At 35.9% G+C, this 24,994-nt stretch overlaps 1 protein-coding gene across 6 annotated transcripts in view; it reads right to left on the reverse strand.

Annotated features, from left to right (window-relative positions):
- Positions 1–24,994, reverse strand: part of LOC137239920 (proton-coupled amino acid transporter-like protein pathetic) — a 106,569-nt gene that overhangs the window by 59,009 nt on the left and 22,566 nt on the right. For 5 of the 6 annotated variants that reach the window (XM_067765725.1, XM_067765724.1, XM_067765722.1 and 2 more), the window contains 2 exons: positions 695–845; positions 267–612 (listed from right to left, as the gene is read on the reverse strand). In XM_067765725.1, coding sequence (XP_067621826.1) covers positions 267–612; positions 695–845 — 497 coding nt within the window. The remainder of the gene's footprint in view (positions 1–266; positions 613–694; positions 846–24,994) is intronic. The other variant, XM_067765726.1, reaches the window with a different exon arrangement.

Consider the following 24,994-nt stretch of genomic DNA (forward strand, 5'->3'; position numbering starts at 1 on the left):
TTAACCTTGCCTTTTTAATGCTTAGCCTAAAATTTTCAGTACAAATTTATGCTCTTGTTAAAGCTAAGCTGAATCTAAACCTGCCACTATGGCCGTTTACATAAAACTTAACTACTAATCATAGTTTAGAGGGTCAAAAGAGAGCAGGATTACACTTTAGTTAACTTAAACTCGTACTGAAACTGGGCCTAACTAACGATGCAGTATTTTCTTCTTGTCAATTAAGTAAATTTTTATTAGTTCTTTCGTATTTGTATTTATCTTACCGCGCAACATGCGAATAACGCCGTAAACCACTTGGTCCTGTTTCAAATGAACAAAAGGCTACTTCTGAAAAATTTAGTGACGGCTGTTGAAGTCGCCGACAAAGTTCATGAGAGCTTTTCACAAGCATGTGCATACAATGTGTACAAATGGCACCCATAATGAGCGTTCCAACAAGTCCGACGTATAAACCAGCATTTTTAAATGCATCTGGCATGGCCAAAATTCCAGTACCGATGTTGCCTTTTAACAAGTGCACTAATGTGTCAAAATTGGATGTCGGATGCTCTAACGTTCGGTGTAGAGATGGATTATATGAGGATTTGTTCATACTCTCATTTGAATCGCCTGTAAATAAATTGTAAGTTTAAAGATTTATATATATATATATATACATCAAACCAATACTACATAATATTCACATATTTACCACAAACGCTTTCATCGCTTTGAACATTTACTAATGTATTATCAGGAGAACTTCGAATATCTGGACGAGGTAATTGCCGGTCTTCAGAGCCAGTAACATCGGACTGAAGCAAGAGAGGTTGTCGTTCGGTCATTTTCTTCTTTACTATTGGCTATGAGAGATATGTGAGTTGGGAAATGTAATTACAACATAAAACACCATAGCTGGGTTATAAGGATTACAACTGTTATCCATTGCTACTACGATAACGATTACGATGATCATAATACATTAACTTTAAACCTGGTCAGTAATAATTGTTTTTTAATTATTTCTTGTTGTCTAAAAACCGAAAAGCTTTTACAGGCTATTGCGATCAGGCTTTTTGAAATCGCCACAGTGCTTCGTCCCATTCAATAGCCGCAAGCACACACAAATACTCTAGCGAGAGTGCAAGGAAACTTCAAGTTTAAGTAGTGTTGGACCATAGGGATACTGCATCCTATACAGGACATACATTAGGTATGTCTAGGTTGATTCTTGACAACTAAGAGATTAACCTGTTACGGCTTACGCAGATGACGTTGTAATTTTCATAAGTGGAAAGTGCCTTCCAACGAGTACCTGGGCATCTAATGTCGGGTTGAAAGCCAAAGCGGAGAAGACGGATATCATATATATTAATTCTATTGCCTCGCACAAAATATCTAGGAATAATCCTAGACAGTAAGCTGTCATGGAAGCTCAACGTGGATGACTGGGTGAAGAAGGCCTCAACGGCACTTTATGCATGTAAAAGAATGCTGGGGTGTACGTGGGGCTTGTAGCCTTCTCTTTCTCATTGGGTTTTACAGCGATTGTAAACCCTATTCCATATTATGGAGTTCTTGTTTGGTGGAAAGCCACACCATAAACAACCTACCGCAAAAAATTAGAGGGGGTATGCGGACTATCAATCCTTAGCATTACGGGAGCCCTGAAAACAACCCCGACGTCTGCACTGTATGCCATTCTGCACATTCCACCTGTAGACCTGGGAGCAAAGAACATAGCGTTAACAATTGCAACCAGGCTCGATGCCTCGGGGCAGCTTGAGCGCCGACCATACGGCCATAGTAGTATAGCGTCATCAATCACAAGACTACCTGATTTCCTATCTACGCTTCGAGAGAGATCTTAAGGCCACAATAGAGGTGGATGGTTGGCGCAAGTGTGCTCAAATGGCGGACGAGGCGATAAATGTGTACACAGATGGTTCCAAAGTGGTGGAAGGAGTAGGGTCTGCGGTATACTCTGCTGATCCGGAAATAAACAAATCCTACAGGCAGCCAGATTACTGTAGCGTTTTCCTAGCGGAAATGTTAGCCATAACCAAAGCAGTAGAAACACTGGGAGAGAATACCTTAAGGTGTAACCGTGCTAACTTTTATATTGACAGTCAAGCAGGAAAAGGAAATAAACACTCCCAACAAAGGAAATACAAACCGCATGCGTTACTTCATATTTCAGAAAGGCATCAATGTAGTTTTCTTTAAGATACTGCATAGATCAATGCTGCAGGTAAGTCAAGAAGCAACACTTGAATTTATGAACTCATATAGGGCGTTTTCGGAATAAATTCTGAGATACAAGATTTTTGAACAGAATTTGGATATTGGGTATTTTTGAAACAAATTCTTAAATAGGTCTTTATTCAAATTTTCTGAGATAGGGCATTTTCGAAACGGAAACCGGGTTGTCTTACTCTAAAGTAGTAGTCATACCTAAAAATCATCCCTCAAAACAATTTTAAAATTTGCTCTACTGCGATTTATATTCAGAGTATCCTGGGTACGTTTCCTGGTAATAAATAAATAAACGTCTGAAAAATAGTACACAATGAGACGTTGCCTGATGATGATAACCACATTATAGGTTTACAAGTAAGATATGTTGATTTCCTTCTCTTTCTATCACACTACCGTTAGACACGGACCGAGCTGTCAAACAAGTTTGGGACGAGAGTTTGACCCTGAACGAAGTGGCGAAATTGCCGTGGCTGCTACCATCGGAAATGACGCAAGGATGCAATAATTAGCGATAAAAGGAGAGGTGTTTCGGATATGGGTTGCTGTGATGGCAACTTTTTTTCGGAAAAATTTGGTATGAAATATATAGTGCACTAGCGTACCCTCGCCCGTTTCGCTAGGCCATAAATTCAATGATTTGCTGAAAGAGAATAAAATTAATACGAAACAAAGCAAATTCTTTGATACAATTTCATTCGAACTTTATTGTAACACTGTTTGGTAAAAAACGCGTAAATGAATATCGACGATGGTTTGCCTACTCGTGAGCAAGCTACATACAATTGCCCATGAGAAAAAATTGGGTATTCTAAATTAATACCGCACATTTGTAGAGACTGTCCTTGCGCCTTATTAATTGTCATAGGGAAGGTAAGGCGAATAGGGAACTGCAAACGTTTGAAATCGAATGGTAAATCCGTCGGAATCAGTGGAATTCTGGGTATCAAAACGTCTTCTGCTTTGTACTTCCCTTTCAAAATTGTTGCTTCGATAACGTTACCCATTAGTTTCTTCACAGCGAGTCTGGTACCGTTGCAAAGTCGTGGCACATTAATGTTGTGCAGCATAATAATCGGTGCTCCAATTTTTAATCGTAAATTATGGGGTGGTATGCCTGGCAAATCGAGTGAGTTTAAGAATTCAGTTCGATAATTAACGACATCATCTTGATCAGTAATAGTATCCATTGACTTACATATATGCAACTATGTCCCAGGTATTTGATCCAGAAAAGCTGAATTTATATCATAGACGTCCTTATTTTTCCCAGCTAAAATTGCTCCTTCGCTGTGCCAATCATAGTTTTTGTAATGATGAACTATGTTTGGAAATACACTCTGTATCAATGCCTCTTTAGAATGTGCAAAAGTGCAGAACTTGTTGGGCAATGTAATCATTCCTGTTGGATCGACAGACATTTGGCCATTTCCGATTTTCAGTAATGGCTGTGAAAATTAAGCTGCAGTTTTGTAGTTGAACACGTACGTTTGTAGTAAGTGTAAGCGTGTTTACATGTCTCCATAAATACGATGATTTTAAACATGCATTGATTTCATCTGCAGCCGTGGATTTTGGGATCACAGCATTATATGGTTGGCTCATCTCATCTGCGTCCACCGTGGTGTGATGGTAGCGTGCTCCGCCTACCACACCTTATGCCCTGGGTTCACACCCAACATAAAAATTACCAAAAATCAAATTATAAGTGAATTTTTAGAAGTTTTCAAAACTAAGGAATTAACGTCATCTTTTGCTATAAAACGAATTCGTGAAGTTATTTGCAGGTTCGGATTATTTGACACCTTGGTTAGTGATAATGGTAGGCAATTTAAGTCATCAGTTTGAGGTTTTTGTAAAAAAAAATGGTATTAACCATGTATTTACTACCCCTGGACATCCAGACACAAATGGTCAAGCCGACAATTTTGTGAAAACATTGAAAAAGTCATTGTACGCTAATATATCTGCCAAAGATAGCATGGAGTTTGATACTTCCTTGCAACGTTTTCTTTTTGATTATCGTATCACTAAACATTGTTCAACAAATGAGTCACCTGCTAAGTTATTGTTAGGTAGAGAGTTGAAGTCTTTTAATCTATTAAAACCAATTTCAATTTATTAAAACCGCCAGTTACGAAAGCTATGATTGAGGTAAGTCAACAGAAGATGATTAAAATTTTTAAAGGCAAACACAGCACTAAGCTTTCAGACGGGCAGAAGGTATATGTTAGGACATACAAGAATCAAAAAAAAAGGAAGTTGGCCGCCTGCAGTTTTCGAAAAGTGTTATGGTCCAAGAAATTATGAATGTCTATTAACTAACGAAAATCGCGAAATAAAACGACACATCGATCAAATAAGACCTCGTGAAGAGCTACAACTTGATGAAACTTTAAAAGAAAAGCCGAATGAGCCCGAATCGCAGTCAGAAGCTGGCCCTTCCATTTCCAGAACGGATGTTATTCATCAGTGCATAAACAATACAGCTGAAAATGGAGAGGAACAAGTTGAGTCAGACATATCGGCACCAGATATATCAAAACGCCCTGAACCTCGTTCAGCGGCCACTAAATAAATAAATAATTTCAAAAATATTTTAAAGTTTATCTAAAAAAAATACATCTTCATAAATAACCAAATTTTGAGAATATTCATATGTTAATATAATTTTAATAATCACTAAACACAACTTAAGAAATGGGTTGTAATATAATAGATTAGTGACTGAAGTATCATACCTATTTGTACAAGATTACTTATTATTACTTATTATCATTTTGTATTTCTTTTTGTGACGTTTACCATCATATAAAACGGTATAATCATACGATTCTAAATTAGTATATAAGATATTGCACAATAAACCTTCTTTCTTTTTTTCATTACCATCAGTCAAAGGCTCAAGACGTATTAACAAATCTAATAATTGAATAACAATCTTAATATATAAAAAACACGTGTCACACAATTGAGGCCAATGGACTACTAAACTACTGAACCGATTCTGAATTTTTTTTGCACCCCGTGTGTAGTTTGATCTAACTTGAAATATTAAAATGTATGCAGATTGGGCAAGTTTAGGGCAGGACAACGTCTGCCGGGTCTTCTAGTCATATATATTATTTCTAATTGCTGTTTTTATGTACGGGTCCCTTTTCGCTCTTATTTGGAATCCAAATCTATAAATGAAGTTTTGGTTAAAAGATGGAGATTCGTGCTATTAGCGAGCTTTGGGCAATTTTGGTCGTAGTGCTTTTGTTTAGCTATATTTTATTAAAATAATTTGTTAAAAATAAACGATTGTGAGAACACAAAGAAATCTATTTGTATTATGGCACTATTGTGAATATTTGCACTGCATTACCGGCAGTTGCTACCATACGCCAGATGGCAGTGCAAGCTGTAAGTTTTAATTGATTGGTAGAACAGCTGATTTCTGTTGATATTTGATGAGACATTTATATTGGTTGCGCAAGATGCGCAGGGCATTGTGAATGATGACTAAGTGTGTTATCTTATCTGTCAACTGCCTGCCAGGCTGTTCAATATGGCTACTTTTCAGCGTTTTGACAGGCTGTTCAATATGGCGGCGCCTATCTTCAGCGGGTGATAGAAAGAGAGACGGAATGAGACAGCGATAGTCAAATACAAATCAGGTGATCCAATCACTTTGGAATTTTGACGTTTATGCAGAAGATATCACACTTAGTCATCATTCACAATGGCGCAGGGGTCCGGATCGTTAGTATTATTCACCGTTGTTAAAGCTCATGAATTCTAACAATTACCTAATTAAATAAAAAATGACACCATTAAACACAGGAAAATATTACAGCATTCATAAAAGCTGAAACTATGGTTGTTGTAATCGTAATCGTCGTTAACACGTTATCCTTATCGCCCCGCTGTGTAATATAGTCAAGCAAAAACTGTAAGAATTAAGAACATCATTATATAAAATACCTTAACGAAAATATAGTTAATTAAAATTGGAGAAAAAACGTTTCAAAGCTACTTCCGGTTCATTTCACGGGATTTCGCCTCCTCTGTTGATGAGGAGCATATTCTATTTCATGGCAACATTGCATATTTTATAGCGACTCAAATAACTCAATGCTTCGGAAAGGCGCCCACGGATGGAGGATTTGTACGCGTGTTGTTGTTGTTGTTGTAGCGATGAGGACACTCCCCGAAGGCCTTGGGGAGTGTTATCGATGTTGATGGTCCTTTGCCGGATGCAGATCCAGTACGTCCCGGTACCAAGCCCGACCATCTCGGGAACGATTTGTTATGACCACATGCGACCTTCTTGGCCATACCGCCCTCCCACTCCCTAGATCCATTAGGAGTTCGCGGTCGCCAGTGCCTCGGCTGTTAATGAAACATGATTCGCCACAGAGAGGTGAGGTTGACAATTGGGTTTGGAGAAGATATATATTGCGCTGGCAACCTGAAAGAGTTGCGCTACACATCCCATTTGAATCTGGTATTTTAGACGCCTCTTACGACAGGCGTACCTACCGCGGGTACATTCTGACCCCCACACGCGGGTTGGCTTTACGCAGTGAATGTGAGGATTTTTATATGAAATTTGCAAGACGGCTTCCATTGTGGACAAAACAAGTGTGATATCTTATCAGTCAACTGCCGGACAGGATGTTCAAGATTGCTACTTTTCTGCGTTTTGGCGCGTTGAATATGGCATCGCATACGGCCGGCTATCTTCAGCGGGTTATGGAAAGAGATACAGGATGAAGCCATGATCATTTTAAAAATCAGGGGGGGGGGGGGGGGGGGGCAATTCTTGATCGGCTTCACCTAGTTAATTAAAGCCTGAAATAATTAGAAGCCTATACGAATACGAGAAGCGTTTTCAGGTTCAAGCATAGCATTGGAATGCATGCAAATTTCTTCAAATTTGAATACTTAATTTTTCGGTTCGTTCAACAAAGCTTTTTTTTATTATAAAAGACTGCAAAAAGCTTCTATACCTTCAAAGCTACATACATACATCCAATATAAAGAAAAAGATTAAGTATTCATGTACTATGGATAAAAAACCGACGAGGTCTGCGTAGCTTTGCTAAAAAAATCTGGCAAAGCCTCTTTTTATTGATTCTAGTAAAGTTTGCAGCTTCCAGCGTGAATGTATAATTTTCCTTTTAAGGGACTCACATTTCGGGAGAAGGAAAATACAGTTCTATGTAAATAACATTTAAGTATATATCAGTGCACGGAATTTACAACTTTATTGGTAGATCTACCAACTTTTTAGCCCATTTTCATTTTCTACCACTTCTACCACCAAAGCTCAAAAATCTACCAACATTTGCCTTTGTAAGGAAATTAAGAAGCGATTCAATTTCGAAGACGAAAAATTACACCTTTTGGAAAATTTTGATGAAAAAATATTCACTCTAGCCAAATGACAACGATTGTTCCCTTACTTAAACCTTTTCCATTTCACAAGACTTCCGTGGAAATTTTTAACAACAAATGGCGATCAGTGATGTTATATGATAAGGAAAAAATAGAAAAGATATTTTCCGACGATATTCTTAAAGGATGGATAAAATTAGGAACTGAAAAGAGTTTTCTAGAAGAAAATTTGAGTGAATAAATGTGCTCCTTAGCAATATTACCTCACAGTAGTGCAGCCGCAGAAAGGTAGTTCTCTATAATGAACGACATAAAAACCGCCAAACGTAATGATTAAAAATTTCAAGCATTTCCAATCAAATATTAATAAAAGAGTATTGTATCGGACGGACTTTTTTTCAGCCTCCAATTAAGTTAATAAGATTTTATAAAAAATTTTACTTTATAGAAGGTGATTTTGATCATTGTATTTAATAACACCCATATGGAACTAGATTTTTCTTTTTTTTTCTGACAGTTTTTTTGTTGTTGAAAATTCGGTTTTTATTTTGAAAAATTTTGTGCACAAATTCAACCAAGAAATAAATATTTTCCTGCGATATTTTCATCAGTTTTTTATGAACACTTTTGAACGAAAATAAAAAAAGTTTTAAGTAAGCGATAACATGCCAAAGTCGGTTATTTTGTGGCAGAAAAATACTGGTACATTGGAAAATTGTTGTTGTAATGAGACGTATCCGTAAAGTTTCCTCAGTATTTCAAGCTCAAATTACAGGAAAAAAGCAAGTATGATATAGGCATAAGCTATGTATGTATATACAAATTTACATGAATTTTTTGTTTTGTTTAGATGTTTTTTAAGTGTTATTTCCGTGAAATGTGCTTTACTTGTTTTACAATAAAATATGAACTGTTTTGTACAAATATAAAATGTAGCTATTGTTTTCTTGAAAAAAAAATCTACCAACTTCTACCACTATTTTAATTTTTCGTATACCAACATTCTTTTTTAAAAGTCCGTGCACTGGTATATATCCATGTACTTTTTAAAATAATATTAACAAGTAAAGGTGTCTAAGTTCGGGTGTAACCGAACATTATATACACAGCGTGAGCTTCAATTGTACATTTCATTTCAGATAAATTACTTTTCTACATAACACGTGGCTCCGCCCGTTTAAAAGAAAAATGTCTCCCCATTTCCTCTTACAATAAAACTTGATAAGTGAAATATCATTGATTCAAAACTATTTTTTGCTAAGTTATAGGTTATTATTCGATGAATTTTCGTTGAAAATCTTTAAATTTTTTTTTTATTACGGTCTTTAAGACCTAGTTTAGAATAAATAATAATTTGTTTCATTACATGCTAAGTGTTTTACAATATATAAATAATTTTTCTTTAAACTTCTTAATTTTTTCACAGTCTTTAATCGCAGTAGGTAATTCATTATACATTTTATACCCTATATATTCTAGGGTCTTCTTTGCGAACTCAGTTCTTACTCTAGGCAGTCTTATATTTTTGCAATACCTAGTTCCATAGTTATGGATCTCATGATTGTATTTTATTTTATTACTAAGGTAGCTCGGTAACATTCCCAATCTTGCATGGTAAATAAACTTCAATATAAAATAAGTAATTCACTGTTTTATACTGAAGGGTCAGTTATACTTACAGTGCATTGCATGACAAAACAGTACATAGCATGTGAAACATAGAAGTGATTATACTTTATTTATTTATTTATTTATTTCAAAGTAAATCTAGGACAAATTAAAATATCCTTACAGACTATTTACAAATTATTAGCTTAAATATTATCTACCATATCAAGTCATTTAGTATAAGTTTAAACTTTGATTTATTTACTGAAAAATCCATTTCCCTGGCATTAGTAAGAAGATTGATTTCCTTCAATGCCCTAGCAATAGGCGAATTAGCGACAAAAAAATTTTTTCTGGATCATTTCAAGTCGCTGTATATGACAAGCGTGGTATGGTCTCCAAACGAAGGAAGCATATTCCAGTTTAGACCGTACTGAAAGATATTTACCGATTACGCAGGGAATTTACCTAATTCCAGTAGAAAATATTAAATGCGACCGCACGATTTGGGAGACAAAGTAAGAAGAGCGTTTTATTACCGGAAATGAACAGAGCCTTTTTGACAGTTTCATATTACATGGTTTTCATTACATTAATGACATTTCAATTTAACCTTCCAATACTCTCCCTAAATTGAAATTCATATACATACATAGATTAATTCGAAATTATATTATTATTTATGTACATACATATGTATATATAAATGTATATATATTACGCTTCCAAACAGCTTCCTACTCAAAAGACATCAATTTATTTTGTTTTAATTTAAAAATATAATTTAGCTTAAATGGCTTAATGCCGCAAAAGTTTTATTTTGAATAAGGGAGTCGAACTCAACTTTCATGGCACGCTTCCATAAATCGGCGTCATCGCTCATCATTGTTTGCTGCAATGATGTAGGGTCACATGCACTAAATGCGTATGCGAAAACATTATAATTCGGCTTTGGTTTTTCAATGTTTCGTGATGATTTTTGGCGTGGCTCCAGATCAGCCAATTCATCTTCGGCAATTTCTCGTGATGGTTCCCATTCGGTTTCATCACACGTCGTTTCGACTATAGAGTCTGTGTCCATTCTGTTCGGTGAAGATGTTACAATCTGTGAATCTCTTGGAGACGGCATATTTTTCACTGTTATATCAGTCGACGATTCTTCCTCCTCTGATTCAAGATTGTCATCTTCGGAGTATTGCAAACAAAACTGATTAGTACTATCAATGTCAACAGAATTTACCTTGCCGGCGTTCTCCGTTTCCCAAAACACGATGTCTCTACTCACGATTACCTTTTTGGTGCGTTCGTTGTATAGCCTGTACGCCTTGGAATCTGAAGCATACCCAATAAAAATGCATTCGACTGATTTGTCATCTAATTTCGATCGCGTTTGTTTTGGTACTTGGACGAATGCACGGCAACCGAAAACTTTGAGGAAAGACAAATTAGGTTTTAAGCCTGACCAAACCTCTTCTGGAGATTTTTCTCCTGTACCCTTGCACGGGATGCGATTGATGATGTATGCAGCTGTCGTCACTGCCTCTGCCCAAAATATTTTAGGCAATCCCGAATCAATAAGTAAGCATCGCACTTTCTCCATGACTGTGCGATTCATTCGTTCAGCTAGCCCATTTTGCTGCGGACTGTATGCTGCTGACTTTTGGTGCAATATGCCGCTTGTGTCGAATAACTTTCTAAATCGTTGGTTGCAATATTCGGTGCCATTATCAGTCAGTAACGTTTTTATTTTGCAGCCACTTTGTTTTTCGGCCATTGACTTGAACTTTACGAAGCAGTCGAATACGTCGCTTTTATTTTTAATTACGTATACAAATAACTTTCTCGAAAAGTCGTCGACGAAGGTCACAAAATATTTGCACCCACTAAACGAATGGTAATGGGCCCCAAACATCACTACGAACCAGTTCTAGTTTTTGTGATGCACGATTTCCTACGGCGCTAAATAGTATGCGACTTTGTTTACCTTTTATGCATGTGTCACACATGCCTGATTGTGAAATTGTCAAATCCTTTATGTCGCTTTTCAAAAATTGCATGCATTCGAAGCTTGCATGCCCCAGACGACGATGCCATAAAGGCAAATTTTGTTTTGGTCTTTCTATTATGATCGGCTCTTTCTCTGTGAACGATTTAACGTTTTGAGCGACATCCAACTTGAACAAATCATTCACTAAACTTGCAGTTGCTATAACCTTCCCGTGAGCATCAAATATTTTACATCCACTTTTAGTAAATAATACCGCGTTATTGTTCTTCACCATCTGGCTGACTGATAATAAGTTCGCGCAAATGTTCGGCACAAAATGCACATTATTTATTTGTATTTCTTTTGACGAACCATTTTTCTTTATCAGTTGTTTGACTGTGCCTACGCCTGGTAAGCCCACTAACATTAAGAAACCAGCCACTTCTTCATCAATTTTGAAATGAGTTTTGACTTTCAACCATAATGCACTCATTTTGCTTACGTAATCTTCCATTGAGTTGCATTCCTTTTGTTTGAGTGACACGAACTGCTGTAAAAGTGCCAATTTGCGGCCAGCGCCGGTATCATCAAAAGCTCTCACAATGCTATTCCATGCTTCATATGCCGTATTTGCGGATTCAACATGGGCATAAGTACATGGCTCCAGCAATAGTGTTAACTCGCCAACTGATTTAAGGTCAACTTCTTTATCTTTCTCGCTCGCCGTTTCTGGCAATTCTTTCGTGCAATTTTTCCACAGGCCTTTAACAATCATATGTGCTTTAGCACCAACTTTCCACTCTGCATAGTTTTCACGACCTTTAAGACGATTAAATGATAGTTGATGTAATGCCATCTTAATAGACGATGTGTGTGAAAACGTGACCGCGAGTTCCGGCAATCAAATGATTGGAAAAAATATATTTTGCGAATACGTGGAATTCACTTCGATTTGATTAATTTTAAACTAGATTAGGCTGCGGATGGCCCATAACCTGAAAGATATTTACCGATTACGCAGGGAATTTACCTAATTCCAGTAGAAAATATTAAATGCGACCGCACGATTTGGGAGACAAAGTAAGAAGAGCGTTTTATTACCGGAAATTAACAGAGCCTTTTTGACAGTTTCATATTACATGGTTTTCATTACATTAATGACATTTCAATTTAACTTAACCTTCCAATACGTACAAGCGATGTATATAGTAGCTTTAACGTATAGGGATCATGGAAGTCCGAGCTAAAGCGGCGAATGAACGCAAGCATTGAATATGACTTAGCAATAACACAGTTAAGTTGACTCTGAAAGAGAAATTTAGCATCGAAGACAACCCCAAGATCTAATATTTCATCAACAGTTTTCAAAACAGAAAGACCGATGTGATACGAGGTGTTAATACCATTACGGGATTTTGAAAATGAGATGTGAAAGCACTTATTAATATTTAAATGTAAGCAATTCCTACTACACCAATCTATTACTCTGTCAAAATCTTACTGCAGCCGTAGGGAATCTGCCTGATTTGTGACTGATGTAAAAATTTTGAAATCATCTGCGTACAACAAAAAATTCGAGTAAATGAAGCAATGACGTATGTCATTAATAAAAATTACGAATAGGAGAGGTCCTAGGACACTTCCTTGAGGAACACCAGAGGTCGCGGTAAAAGAACGAGAACTGACACCATCAACCACAACAGTACAACTCCGATCCGCCAGGTAAGACTTCACCCATGATAGAATATTGGAGTGAAATCCCAGATCAGCAAGTTTTAAAAGTAGTAATTTATGGCTAACTTTATCGAAAGCCTTAGAAAAATCAGTGTATATGGTATCTACTTGTGCTCTATTATTAAAGACAAAGAGACAATATCCAGTAAAAACAGCAAGATTAGTCACAGTCGACCTACCGGACATAAAACCATGCTGGTTGGGTGAAATAATACTTTTTACCGCAAACGATATCTTTTCCTTAATTATAATCTCGAAAAGTTTCGATATTGTGGAAAGTTTTTATATTGGGCGGTAGTTGGCAATATTGCTCTTATTGCCACTTTTGAAAATAGGAGTAATGGAAGTTACTTTCCAGGCATTAATAAAATCTCCCTGCTTTAGAGATTTATTGAAAATTAATAAAATCGGATAAGCAATTGCAACAGTATTTTTAAGCAAAAATGAACACAGTCCATCCACATCAGATTGTTTTGAGGACTTTAACACCGAAATTCCCCGAATAACATCATCAAGTGATATGGACAGTTCACCAAAATTTATTTGAGTATTAACATCAGTATGCTCAACCACATCAGGCAAAACAGTATCAGACACAAAGTTAGAGCTGAAGAAATCTGCAAAAAGATTGACGGCATCAGTAAGAGAGTATGCAGAGGTTTCATTATAAAAAACATGAGATGGGATGCTAGAGCATGACTTTTTAGCTCTAACGTAGCGCCAGAAAGATTTCGGATTCGACTTAATGTCGCATTCAAATTTCTCAACATATTTTTTATGAAGCCGATTTCTTAGGGATTTAAATTGCTTTGAATAATATACATATTTTTCCTTAAAAGCAGGCGAGTTAGGCAATTTGTACTTTTTAAAGAATTTGTTTCGTAAATTCTTAAGTTTTTTTAACTCCTTCGTATACGAAGGAATTTTATGGCAATTTTTCCGCATTCGAGGGATCAAACTACAATACATTTGGCCAGGGATGCACCTTAACGTTAAGCTAATCGTTTATCAAAAAATTTCCACCGTTTCCGTTGAAACACTTCGAAATATTATCGATAAAGAAATTATCAAGATTAATTGTATCTCGTTTTTAACGGAAACGAAGAGCTTTCGTTAAATTTAAAAACGTTAACAAAAACGTGATACTTCATGTTTGAATTGTGCTGGCAATGCTATAGCCATGGTGAAGCCGTGAGGTGGCAACAGCGAGCGGACATACACACAAACTGCATGTAATTTGTTTGTGTAATTCGTTGGTGGTAATGTCAAAAATACTCTGAGAAATGTTCGTACTGTCAAAATTCATGAGAAAAGTTGCAATCAGCTTAGCTAATGCTTTCACCTTTAATGACTCCGCCACCAGTCAGCTTTGCCAGCATAGTTTGAAATTAATAATCAACATAAACGATTTGATTTCGTTTTGATACGGCAGAAAACGAAACAAAATCATTTCGTTAATTTGACTTTCTTAACGGTAATAAACGAAACGAAATGACTTTGTTTCGTTTATTAACGTTAATTATCGCAACGAAATGATATCGGTTCGTTGGTTAAGCATGCCTGCATTTGGCTGACTTTACCTTTGAAAATATCAAAGCACTCACTGACACCAACACCTGAGAATATACTATCCCAATCAATTATGCTTATTTTGGCGTTGATAGCATCAAAATCACAGTTTCTAAAATTATAGTTTCCTGAGTTCATATCTAATCGAATTTTTTTAAACTCATAAGATTCTAATTCCGAAACTAATGGAACATGATGTAAGCCAGGGCAAGAGAGGATCAAGACATTCGGAGAGTGAAAAAGTCATGGTATCACTAATAAAAATTAGATCCAACGTCCTAGACAAGTTATTAATAAAGGTGTTTACCTGGGGAAGATTCGATACCTAAAATACAAACATTATTCTCATGTCGCTTAGATACTAAATTTACAATAGTATCTACATGCGCCATGTACACATGATCTTCACTTCCTGGTGGAATATATGAGGCACATACAAAGAGAGGCAAAGAGCCATATATGCAAACACATAGTTGATCTAACAGTGAGTCCCCATTCTGCAGCGATATAATTGACGAACCATATTTCCTTTGAACGGCGTTTAAAATTCCACCACCCCGAGTAGCGCCAGTTTTTATCGAGTCGCGGTCTTTGCGATAGACATTGTAGAGGTTAGGATCAAAAAATTCGGAGTCATAAAATGTACTATAAAGCCAGGTTTCCACAAAAACTAGAGCATCGTAGTTCAAATCTGAAGTGAATTCATAAAGCTTCTTAGATTTAGTTCTAAGCCACGATGAATTTTCATAATAAATACTAAGAGGCCTGTCATAGGCTTGTGGTATTACGGAACCTGTTGCGCTGAACCACTCATTTGAAAAAACTGGAATGGTCGTATAATTACATTGATGGGCCAGATACTCGCATCAACTACTTTATCATAAAATGATTCAGTTACGCCCAGTTTGAAAGTAATTTTCCTAAGGTCAGACAACTCAGTACCTTTTCTTACAAGTTTGTCGCATTTCAAATAAATCTTGTTTATGCAAGCATACTTGGAGACGTAGTTCACAATATCTTCTTCAGTTACACTAGGCTGGAAAGATGAGACATGCAACCATTTAAGCTTAGCGGCAACACCTAGTTCTACATTATTGCTCACACCAAAAGCTAATGGCTTATGTAGATTTATGCGAGAACTCTTTACTTTCGGTTTAGACCCTGGGACTCTGCTTAGGTTAGCGCCATTCGCATCATTACAATCAATCTGCACACTATTTGATTTTGTCTTGGCAGCATCAGCATAACTAGGTGGTAACGCTTGTATAGTACTAGTACCAGAGCTAGCAGACGGGGTGGCAGGTTGAGCTTGAACAGAAATTATAGATGGAGCCTTTGAAGAAGCAGGAGGATCCACTGGCTCATTCGCTTGGTTAGCATTTTTAACTTTAAATTTCTTTGCACGCTTGGTCTTTTGTAGAATCATCAATGGACCCTCATTATTAACATCATTAGAGATTAGAGACAAGGTACCATTAGAAGTAAGCAAACCTTTAGCGCTTACTGTATTATTATTATTAGCATTCATATTAGCATTCATATTATCATGCGGACACAGCGCGGTAGGAGAAACAATTGTTGTCTCAGCACTTGAAGCGATATCTATATAAGAAGCAGTTGACCGTTTATCTACTGTGCTAGCGACAGCGGGAGCAGCAACAACAGTAACACCTTCAGTACTTAGAACATCATTCGTATGTAGATTTGTAGGAGATCCAAGAGGCGAATTAGAATTTTCGGTGATCTCTTCACGTTTGCTTACACTAAGAGCATACTCAGTGAAGAGCTTATGCAAATCACCAACAACAGAATGCAGCCCATTTATTTCAGCAGTTAATGATGTTATAGCGTCATCTTTAACTTGAAGGCAGTTATGCAGAGAGTGAACTTCAGCACGTAGTGCATCACACTTGTTAGCTAACTCTTTGTTATCATTGCGAATAGCGGATAAAGCAGAAAGCACAGATCGCAAATCAACAGCATGATTATTGCATACCGCAGCACCTTTTTGCATACCTGCGTCTGAAATATCATTAGATAAAGTATCCAGAAGAGAGTTAGCACTTGTACTCTTATTTTTTATTATTTTCTGATTCTCAGTCAAAGTTTGACGACTTTGATCACTTGTAGCGACAGGGGGTGTCGACAAACAAAGAGATGAACAACGTTCCGCCATACACACATTGCAGTAAAACGATTTATTCGCTGAGTGCAAATAATCGACATCGGCTTGAACAAACCCAACACAGCTCAAATGAAAAATCTCTTTGCACTTTGCGCACTGAATCTTGGGGTCACTGCGCTCAACCTTTAGCTTACAATAGCGAGGCATTATGAACGCTTATATTACAAAGTTTATAAGCAATCAACACATATAAATTCACGACAATAGTTATTTGTGTCAGCAAGGTAATATGTTTACACATAACACAATCAAATAACTATGTAGGTACTTTATGCACGAAAAGTTTAAAATAACACGGAGCTTGATAAAATACGTCCGTCCGCGACAACTGCAAACTTTACATAGCGTACATAGACTATCGCTGACAAGGGCAAACACACACACAAATTATGTTTGTATGTAAAATATACACAACCACAAGCAAGCAATATGAGCTACTCCGAGAGTGATGCCCATTTTTCCACTCTTTGCATTAACAATGTTAACAGCACGAGGAGTGAGAGTCGCGCGCATAGTGCATGCATGAAAATCAAAATTCAACAGACTTCCATGCAATGCAATGCACACATAGTATAATCAAGTACACGCAAATCTCATTGAACAGATATTCTTTGTGAGAGCAATGTTGCTGTGCCCTGCTATGCTATGTAAGTATAATTGACCCTTGAGCAAATTTAGCCTATTCAGCATTATAATTTTTGTTGTTCTAGGAGGGCATCGTAGGAATCGCATTGCTTTGTTTTGTTGTATTTGCAGTTTTTTAATTTGCATTTCGTTCGCTAACAGAAGGATTGTAGGGCAGTAGATAAAATGTGGTTCAATAATTGAACGATACACCAAAATTTTGTGACGTTGGCATGTTTACATGTTCTGTACATGAATCCTATTTTCTGAGCAATTTTTCTTTCAATATAGTTTTTATGTTCGCCAAAATTTAAGTTATCGTCGATCAAAACTCCTGACTGCTTAATTTCTTTTACTATTTGAATTTCACTGTTTTTTACCTTCAAAGTTATTCTGTTTAAATCGTTGTGGCGTATGATGTTCTGATTTTTGCAAAATATCATGAACTTAGTCTTATCTACATTTAACTTAAATTTTCTAAGGAGTCAAGATCTTCTTGTATTTTCTGCATAGCACAGTCCGCATACTTATCGCTGATGATGAGCAAAGCATCATCTGCAAAAAAAGCGTATTTTAAAATAATTTAAACAACCTATATATATCATTGATATACAATGTAAATAATATCGGTGCAAGTACCGAACCTTGTGGCAATCCAATATTTACGTCCACAACCGATGAAACTGCTTTTCCGATTATTTTCCTCTGCTTTCTTTCACTCAAATAACTTCGGACCCATTTCAGGGCCTTGCCTCTGATGCCAATTTTAAACATAACGTCTAACAATTTCAATCTATCAAATGTTTCGAAAGCCCGTTTCAAGTCTAAGAAGACAGACACCACAACTTTTTTGTCTGATATATTCTCTTTCCATTCTGCAATTACCATGTGAAGCGCCGTTTCACAATGGCTTTCTCTAAATCCCGATTGTTCCGGTACAATCACTTTGTGTTTGTCTAGAAATGCCACCAGTTGATTTTTCACCACTACTTCAATAATTTTCTCATCTGCGGGTAAAGTATTAATTGGGCGTAGCTCCTCCGGTTTCACTGTGCTCTTTACTTTTTCCACGGGTACTATTGATGACACTTTCCAGCAATTAGGAACAATGCCACTGTTTAGGGATTCATTAATAATATCTTTGTAAAAGTTACCAATGTACACCATGGCATCCTTGAAGACACCCTCAGATAAGAGTTTCTCTCCACCGTATTTGTTTTTAAATGACTGAGTGATATTCATTATATCATCTAACTCGATGGCTCTGAAATGAAATGATTCACTTGTGGTAAAATGATTTGCGTACATTTCGTCCGTTATGGGCAATTCTTCGATACTATCATTAATTTCTACTATACTCTGCACTAAAAAGTTGTTTAGGGCATTAGCTATATCATGTTCCTTCTCTAGACATTCCCCATTAATTACAATTTTAGTGATATGTTTTTTATTATCTGTAAGCTCTGCAAGCCACACACACATCTGCTTCATGTTTCCGCCATTGTTGAGCACTCTGTCTTCCATGTACTTCTTCTTTTTATAATTAATGGTACTTTTGTATATTTTCTTAATAGCATTATAATCATCCCAGTATTAGTAATTTTGAAAATATTATAAAGATCTAATTTTCTTTTGTGGAGAACTGTTAGCTCCAGGTCATACCACTTGTTTCTAAGTTGTATTTGTGTTCTCTTCAAATACGTCAGTGTCTGCATGACATCTGTTAGTATATTGGTCAGAGCTGATGTTTTAATTTCGACACCCCCAGTACATATAAATCTAAAATCGCATGTTCGCAGTAGATTCAAAAGATTTTCAGCACTATAGTATTCCCATTATGTGAACGAAGCATATTTTCTCATTTTACAAGACTTCGTTGTAGGAACTTCGACAAAAATTGTCTCATGATCTGAAATTCTAGATTCACCTATATTTTCCGCTTTAACTAGATCATTATTACTGAAAAGCAAATCAATTTTCGTAGACGAGTACTGCGTTATTCTCGTATTGAAATCAATTCTTTGTATTATTGCCATTTGTGCAAATAAACTTGTAAGATTGTTGGAGTAAGTTGACGATACATTCATGTTGATGTTGAAATCTCCAATTATAATATTATTGTCAGATTCCTTAAGGTGGTCCGTTATGATTTCACCTAAAGATGTAATAAATTCAGCATCACTGCTACTTGGTGAGTGATACAATATACCAATTTGCCATTTTAACGCACATTTTTCGATCCTTATTGTTGGATACAAACACAACCCCGCAAGTTATCATACTATCATATACACACATGAACACTGAACACCTTTTTGGACAGTTGAAAGAATGTTGGTCGAGAACACGTTTGCACATTTTAGTCATAACTTTTATACTAATCATTTCTTGTACTTAAAATAATTAGTTAACTCAATAAATTGAATTCTAAATGGTAGAAACACAACATCTGGCGACGAGGTAAAGTTACGTAAAAATATTCGTTTGCAAACATACAACTAATCATGCTTTGCAATAATACGAGTACAAACACAATGGAGGAACAAATGAAAGCATTTTTCAAGCAAATGCAGCAGCAGCGCGGGCAAGAGAGCACATCCATGCAAAACCTGATCAAGCAACTCCTTGGAGGTAACCAATAAGCGGAAAACGCAACGCCTCCACAAATATATCTGAATTTTCTTTCAACCCCGAAGATAACCTCACATTCGACATGTGGCATGCACGATATAAGATTTATTCGAAGTTGATCGGCTTCACCTAGTTAATTAAAGCCTGAAATAATTAGAAGCCTATACGAATACGAGAAGCGTTTTCGGGTTCAAGCATAGCATTGGAACGCATGCAAATTTCTTCAAATTTGAATACTTAATTTTTCGGTTCGTTCAACAGCTTTTTTTTTATTATAAAAGACTGCAAAAAGCTTCTATACCTTCAAAGCTGCATACATACATCCAATATAAAGAAAAAGATTAAGTATTCATGTACTGTGGATAAAAGACCGACGAGGTCTGCGTAGCAAATACTTTGCCAAAAAAATATCACAAAGCCCCTTTTTATAGATTCTAGTAAAGTTTGCAGCTTCCAGCGTGTATGCATTATTTTCCTTTTAAGGGACTCACATTTCGGGAGAAGGAAAATACAGTTCTATGTAAATAACATTTAAGTATATATCAGTGCACGGACTTTACCACTTTATTGGTAGATCTACCAACTTTTTAGCCCATTTTCATTTTCTACCACTTCTACCACCAAGGCCCAAAAATCTACCAACATTTGCCTTTGTAAGGAAATTAAGAAACGATTCAATTTCGAAGACGAAAAATTACACCTTTTGGAAAATTTTTATGAAAAAATATTCACTCTAGCCAAATGACAACGATTGTTCCCTTACTTAAAGCTTTTCCATTTCACAAGACTTCCGTGGAAATTTTTAACAACAAATGGCGATCAGTGATGTTATATGATAAGGAAAAAATAGAAAAGATATTTCCGACGATATTCTTAAAGGATGGATAAAATTAGGAACTGAAAAGAGTTTTCTAGAAGAAAATTTGAGTGAATAAATGTGCTCCTTAGCAATATTACCTCACAGTAGTGCAGCCGCAGAAAGGTAGTTCTCTATAATGAACGACATAAAAACCGCCAAACGTAATGGATTACAAATTTCAAGCATTTCCAACAAAATATTAATAAAAGAGTATTTTATCGGACGGACTTTATTTCAGCCTCCAATTAAGTTAATAAGATTTTATAAAAAATTTTACTTTGTAGAAGGTGGTTTTGTTCATTGTGTTTAATAACACCCATATGGAACTAGATTTTTCATTTGTTTTTTTTTCTGACAATTTTTTTGTTGTTAAAAATTCGGTTTTTATTTTGAAAAATTTGTGCACAAATTCAAATAAGAAATAAATTTGTTTATGAAAGAAATGTAGAAAAGAGCTCGCAAATATTTTCCTGCGATATTTTCATCAGTTTTTTATGAATACTTTTGAACGAAAATAAAAAAAAGTTTTAGGTAAACGATAACATGCCAAGTCGGTTATTTTGTGGCAGAAAAATACTGGTACATTGGAAAATTGTTGTTGCAATGAGACGTATCGGTAAAGTTTCCTCAGTATTTCAAGCTCAAATTACAGGAAAAAAGCAAGTATAAGCTATGTATGTATATACAAATTTACATGAATTTTTTTTGTTTAGATATTTTTTTAAGTGTTATTTCCGTGAAATGTGCTTTACTTGTTTTACAATAAAATATGAATTGTTTTGTACAAATATAAAATGTAGCTATTGTTCTCTTGAAAAAAAAAAATCTACCAACTTCTACCACTGTTTTAATTTTTCGTCTACCAACATTCTTTTTTAAAAGTCCGTGCACTGGTATATATCCATGTACTTTTTAAAATAATATTAACAAGTAAAGGTGTCTAAGTTCGGGTGTAACCGAACATTATATACACAGCGTGAGCTTCAATTGTACATTTCATTTCAGATAAATTACTTTTCTACATAACACGTGGCTCCGCCCGTTTAAAAGAAAAATGTCTCCCCATTTCCTCTTACAATAAAACTTGAGAAGTGAAATATCATTGATTCAAAACTATTTTTTGCTAAGTTATAGGTTATTATTCTAGTCTACGACCCTTTTAAACTGGACTTATATGTTTTATGCCGACTCCCAACGATGAATTTTCGTTGACAATCTTTTAATTTTTATTTTTTTTTTTTATTACGGTCTTTAAGACCTAGTTTAGAATAAATAATAATTTGTTTCATTACATGCTAAGTGTTTTACAATATATAAATAATTTTTCTTTAAACTTCGTAATATTTTCAGTCTTTTATCGCACTAGGTAATTCATTATACATTTTATACCCTATATATTCTAGGGTCTTCTTTGCGAACTCAGTTCTTACTCTAGGCAGTCTTATATTTTTGCAATACCTAGTTCCATAGTTATGGATCTCATGCTTGTATTTTATTACTAAGGTAGCTCGGTAACATTCCTAATCTTGCATGTTGTATAAACTTCAATGTAAAATAAGTAATTGACTGTTTTATACTGAAGGGTCAGTTATACTTACAGTGCATTGCATGACAAAACAGTACATAGCATGTGCAACATAGACGTGATTATACTTTACGTAGCGTACATAGACTATCGCTGACAAGGGCAAACACACACACAAATTAAGTTTGTATGTAAAATATACACAACCACAAGCAAGCAATATGAGCTACTCTGAGAGTGATGCTCATTTTTCCACTCTTTGCAATAACAATGTTAACAGCACGAGGAGTGAGAGAGTCGCGCGCATAGTGCATACATGAAAATCAAAATTCAACAGACTTCCACGCAATGCACTGCATAGTATAATCAAGTACACGCAAATCTCATTGAACAGATATTGTTTGTGAGGTAGTAGATAAAATGTGGTTCAATAATTGAACGATACACCAACATTTTGTGACGTTGGCATGTTTACATGTTCTGTACATGAATCCTATTTTCTGAACAATTTTTCTTTCAATATAGTTTTTATGTTCGCCAAAATTTAAGTTATCGTCAATCAAAACTCCTAAATACTTAATTTCCTTTACTCTTTGAATTTCACTGTTTTTTATCTTCAAAGTTTAAATCGTTGTTGACACTTTTTCCCCGTGCTCTGGGATGTATTAAATACAATATGACACTATGGCATCATCGCCATAAACAAAGTCCAATTTTCACAACTATTCTGTAACAGATGTCGCAGTGCTGTGAATATCAATTGGCAAGAAACAGAATTGAAGTAGGAATAATGAAGACAAACAAAAAACTGCTGAGGTGGCTGAATGGTTATAGCAGCTGCGCCTAAACGTTGCCGATGAAGGAATTTAGCAGTTCCCGAAATGGATCTATACAACGAGCTTTGGCAGTTGTCTAAATTTTTTCTTTCTTCTATTCTAATTTAAAATTTTTTCAATTAAGAAAAAATATATTATAACAATAATAATGATAAAATAATTATTGTTAGGCCTTGAGCTCGATTCAAACTCGCGATCTCCAATTATAATATTATTGTCAGATTCCTTAAGGTGGTCCGTTAGGATTTCACCTAAAGATGAGTGATAAATACACCAATTTGCCATTTTAACGCACATTTTTCGATTCTTATTCCTGGATACAAATACACCCCTGCAAGTTATCATACTATCATATACACACATGAACACTGAACGCTTTTTGGACAGTTGAAAGAATGTTGGTCGAGAACACGTTTGCACATTTTAGTCATAACTTTTATACTAATCATTTCTTGTACTTAATATAATTAGTTAACTCAATAAATTGAATTCTAAGTGGTAGAAACACAACATCTGGCGACGAGGTAAAGTTACGTAAGAAATATTCGTTTGCAAACATACAACTAATCAAGCTTTGCAATAATACGAGTACAAACACAATGGAGGAACAAATGAAAGCATTTTTCAAGCAAATGCAGCAGCAGCGCGAGCAAGAGAGCACATCCATGCAAAACCTGATCAAGCAACTCCTTGGAGGTAACCAATCAGCGGCAAACGCAAAGCCTCCAGAAAACTTTATAGAATTTCGTATCGAGGCACTGTCCAAAGTATATCTGAATTTTCTTTCAACCCCGAAGATAACCTCACATTCGACATGTGGTATGCACGATATAAGATTTATTCGAAGTTGACGCAGCAAATCTCGTTGACGCAGCAAAAGTGCGCCTACTTTTGCGCAAACTTAGCACGTCGGAACATACCAAATACGTTAATTTTATTTTGCCAAAACACCCACGAAATCTAACCTTCAAAGAAACCGTGGAAACACTTACCAAATTGTTTAGTCTACAGAAATTTTTGTTCAACATTCGATACCAATGCTTACAGCTAACGAAAGACACGAACATAGATTTTACGACGTATGCAGGCAGAGTAAATAAAGAATGCGAGAAATTTCAGCTCAACAAATTAACGTTGGATCAGTTTAAATGCTTAATTTTCATTATGGGTTTGAAGTCACATGACGATTTCGAAATAAGTACCAAATTGTTGAAACGCCTAGATAGTGACGAGACTCTTACACTCGAGAAGTTATCAGCGGAATGCAAGCGGCTGTTGAATCTAAAAGCAGATGCAGCTTTAGTTGGAACAAAAAAAGAAGTAACATCAGTCAACAAAGTGCAAGCGTCCAAGGCAAACAACAAAAGGGTGCCAAAATCACCGTGTTGGTTTTGTAGGGGCATGCATTACGCATCCAAATGCTCATTCAGCAAACACAAATGCAAACAGTGCAATCGCACGGGGCACAAGGAAGGCTATTGTGAGTCGGCTAAACCGCTCAAACATCAAAAGCAGAAATCGTCAAACTACAAGTACGAGGGAAAGCCTAAGAAAAAGAGTCAAGGCGAAGAGAAAAAAATCACCAGTATATTCGCTACGAAGAAAATCAATGTGAACAATAGAAAATACATTCGCGTATACATAAACGAGTTCCCAATTGATCTGCAATTTGACACAGCGTCAGACATAACAATAATATCGGAAAATATTTTCAAACCGCTTCGCGTGAACAATACAACAAAGCCCAGTAACACAGCTCGTAGCGCAACTGGCAAATTACCATTATCAGCACAATTTACATGTTCAGCAAAATTCA

The sequence above is a fragment of the Eurosta solidaginis genome, chromosome 2, assembly GCF_040869045.1.
Source record: "Eurosta solidaginis isolate ZX-2024a chromosome 2, ASM4086904v1, whole genome shotgun sequence".
In the NCBI taxonomy this organism is placed as follows: domain Eukaryota; kingdom Metazoa; phylum Arthropoda; class Insecta; order Diptera; family Tephritidae; genus Eurosta; species Eurosta solidaginis.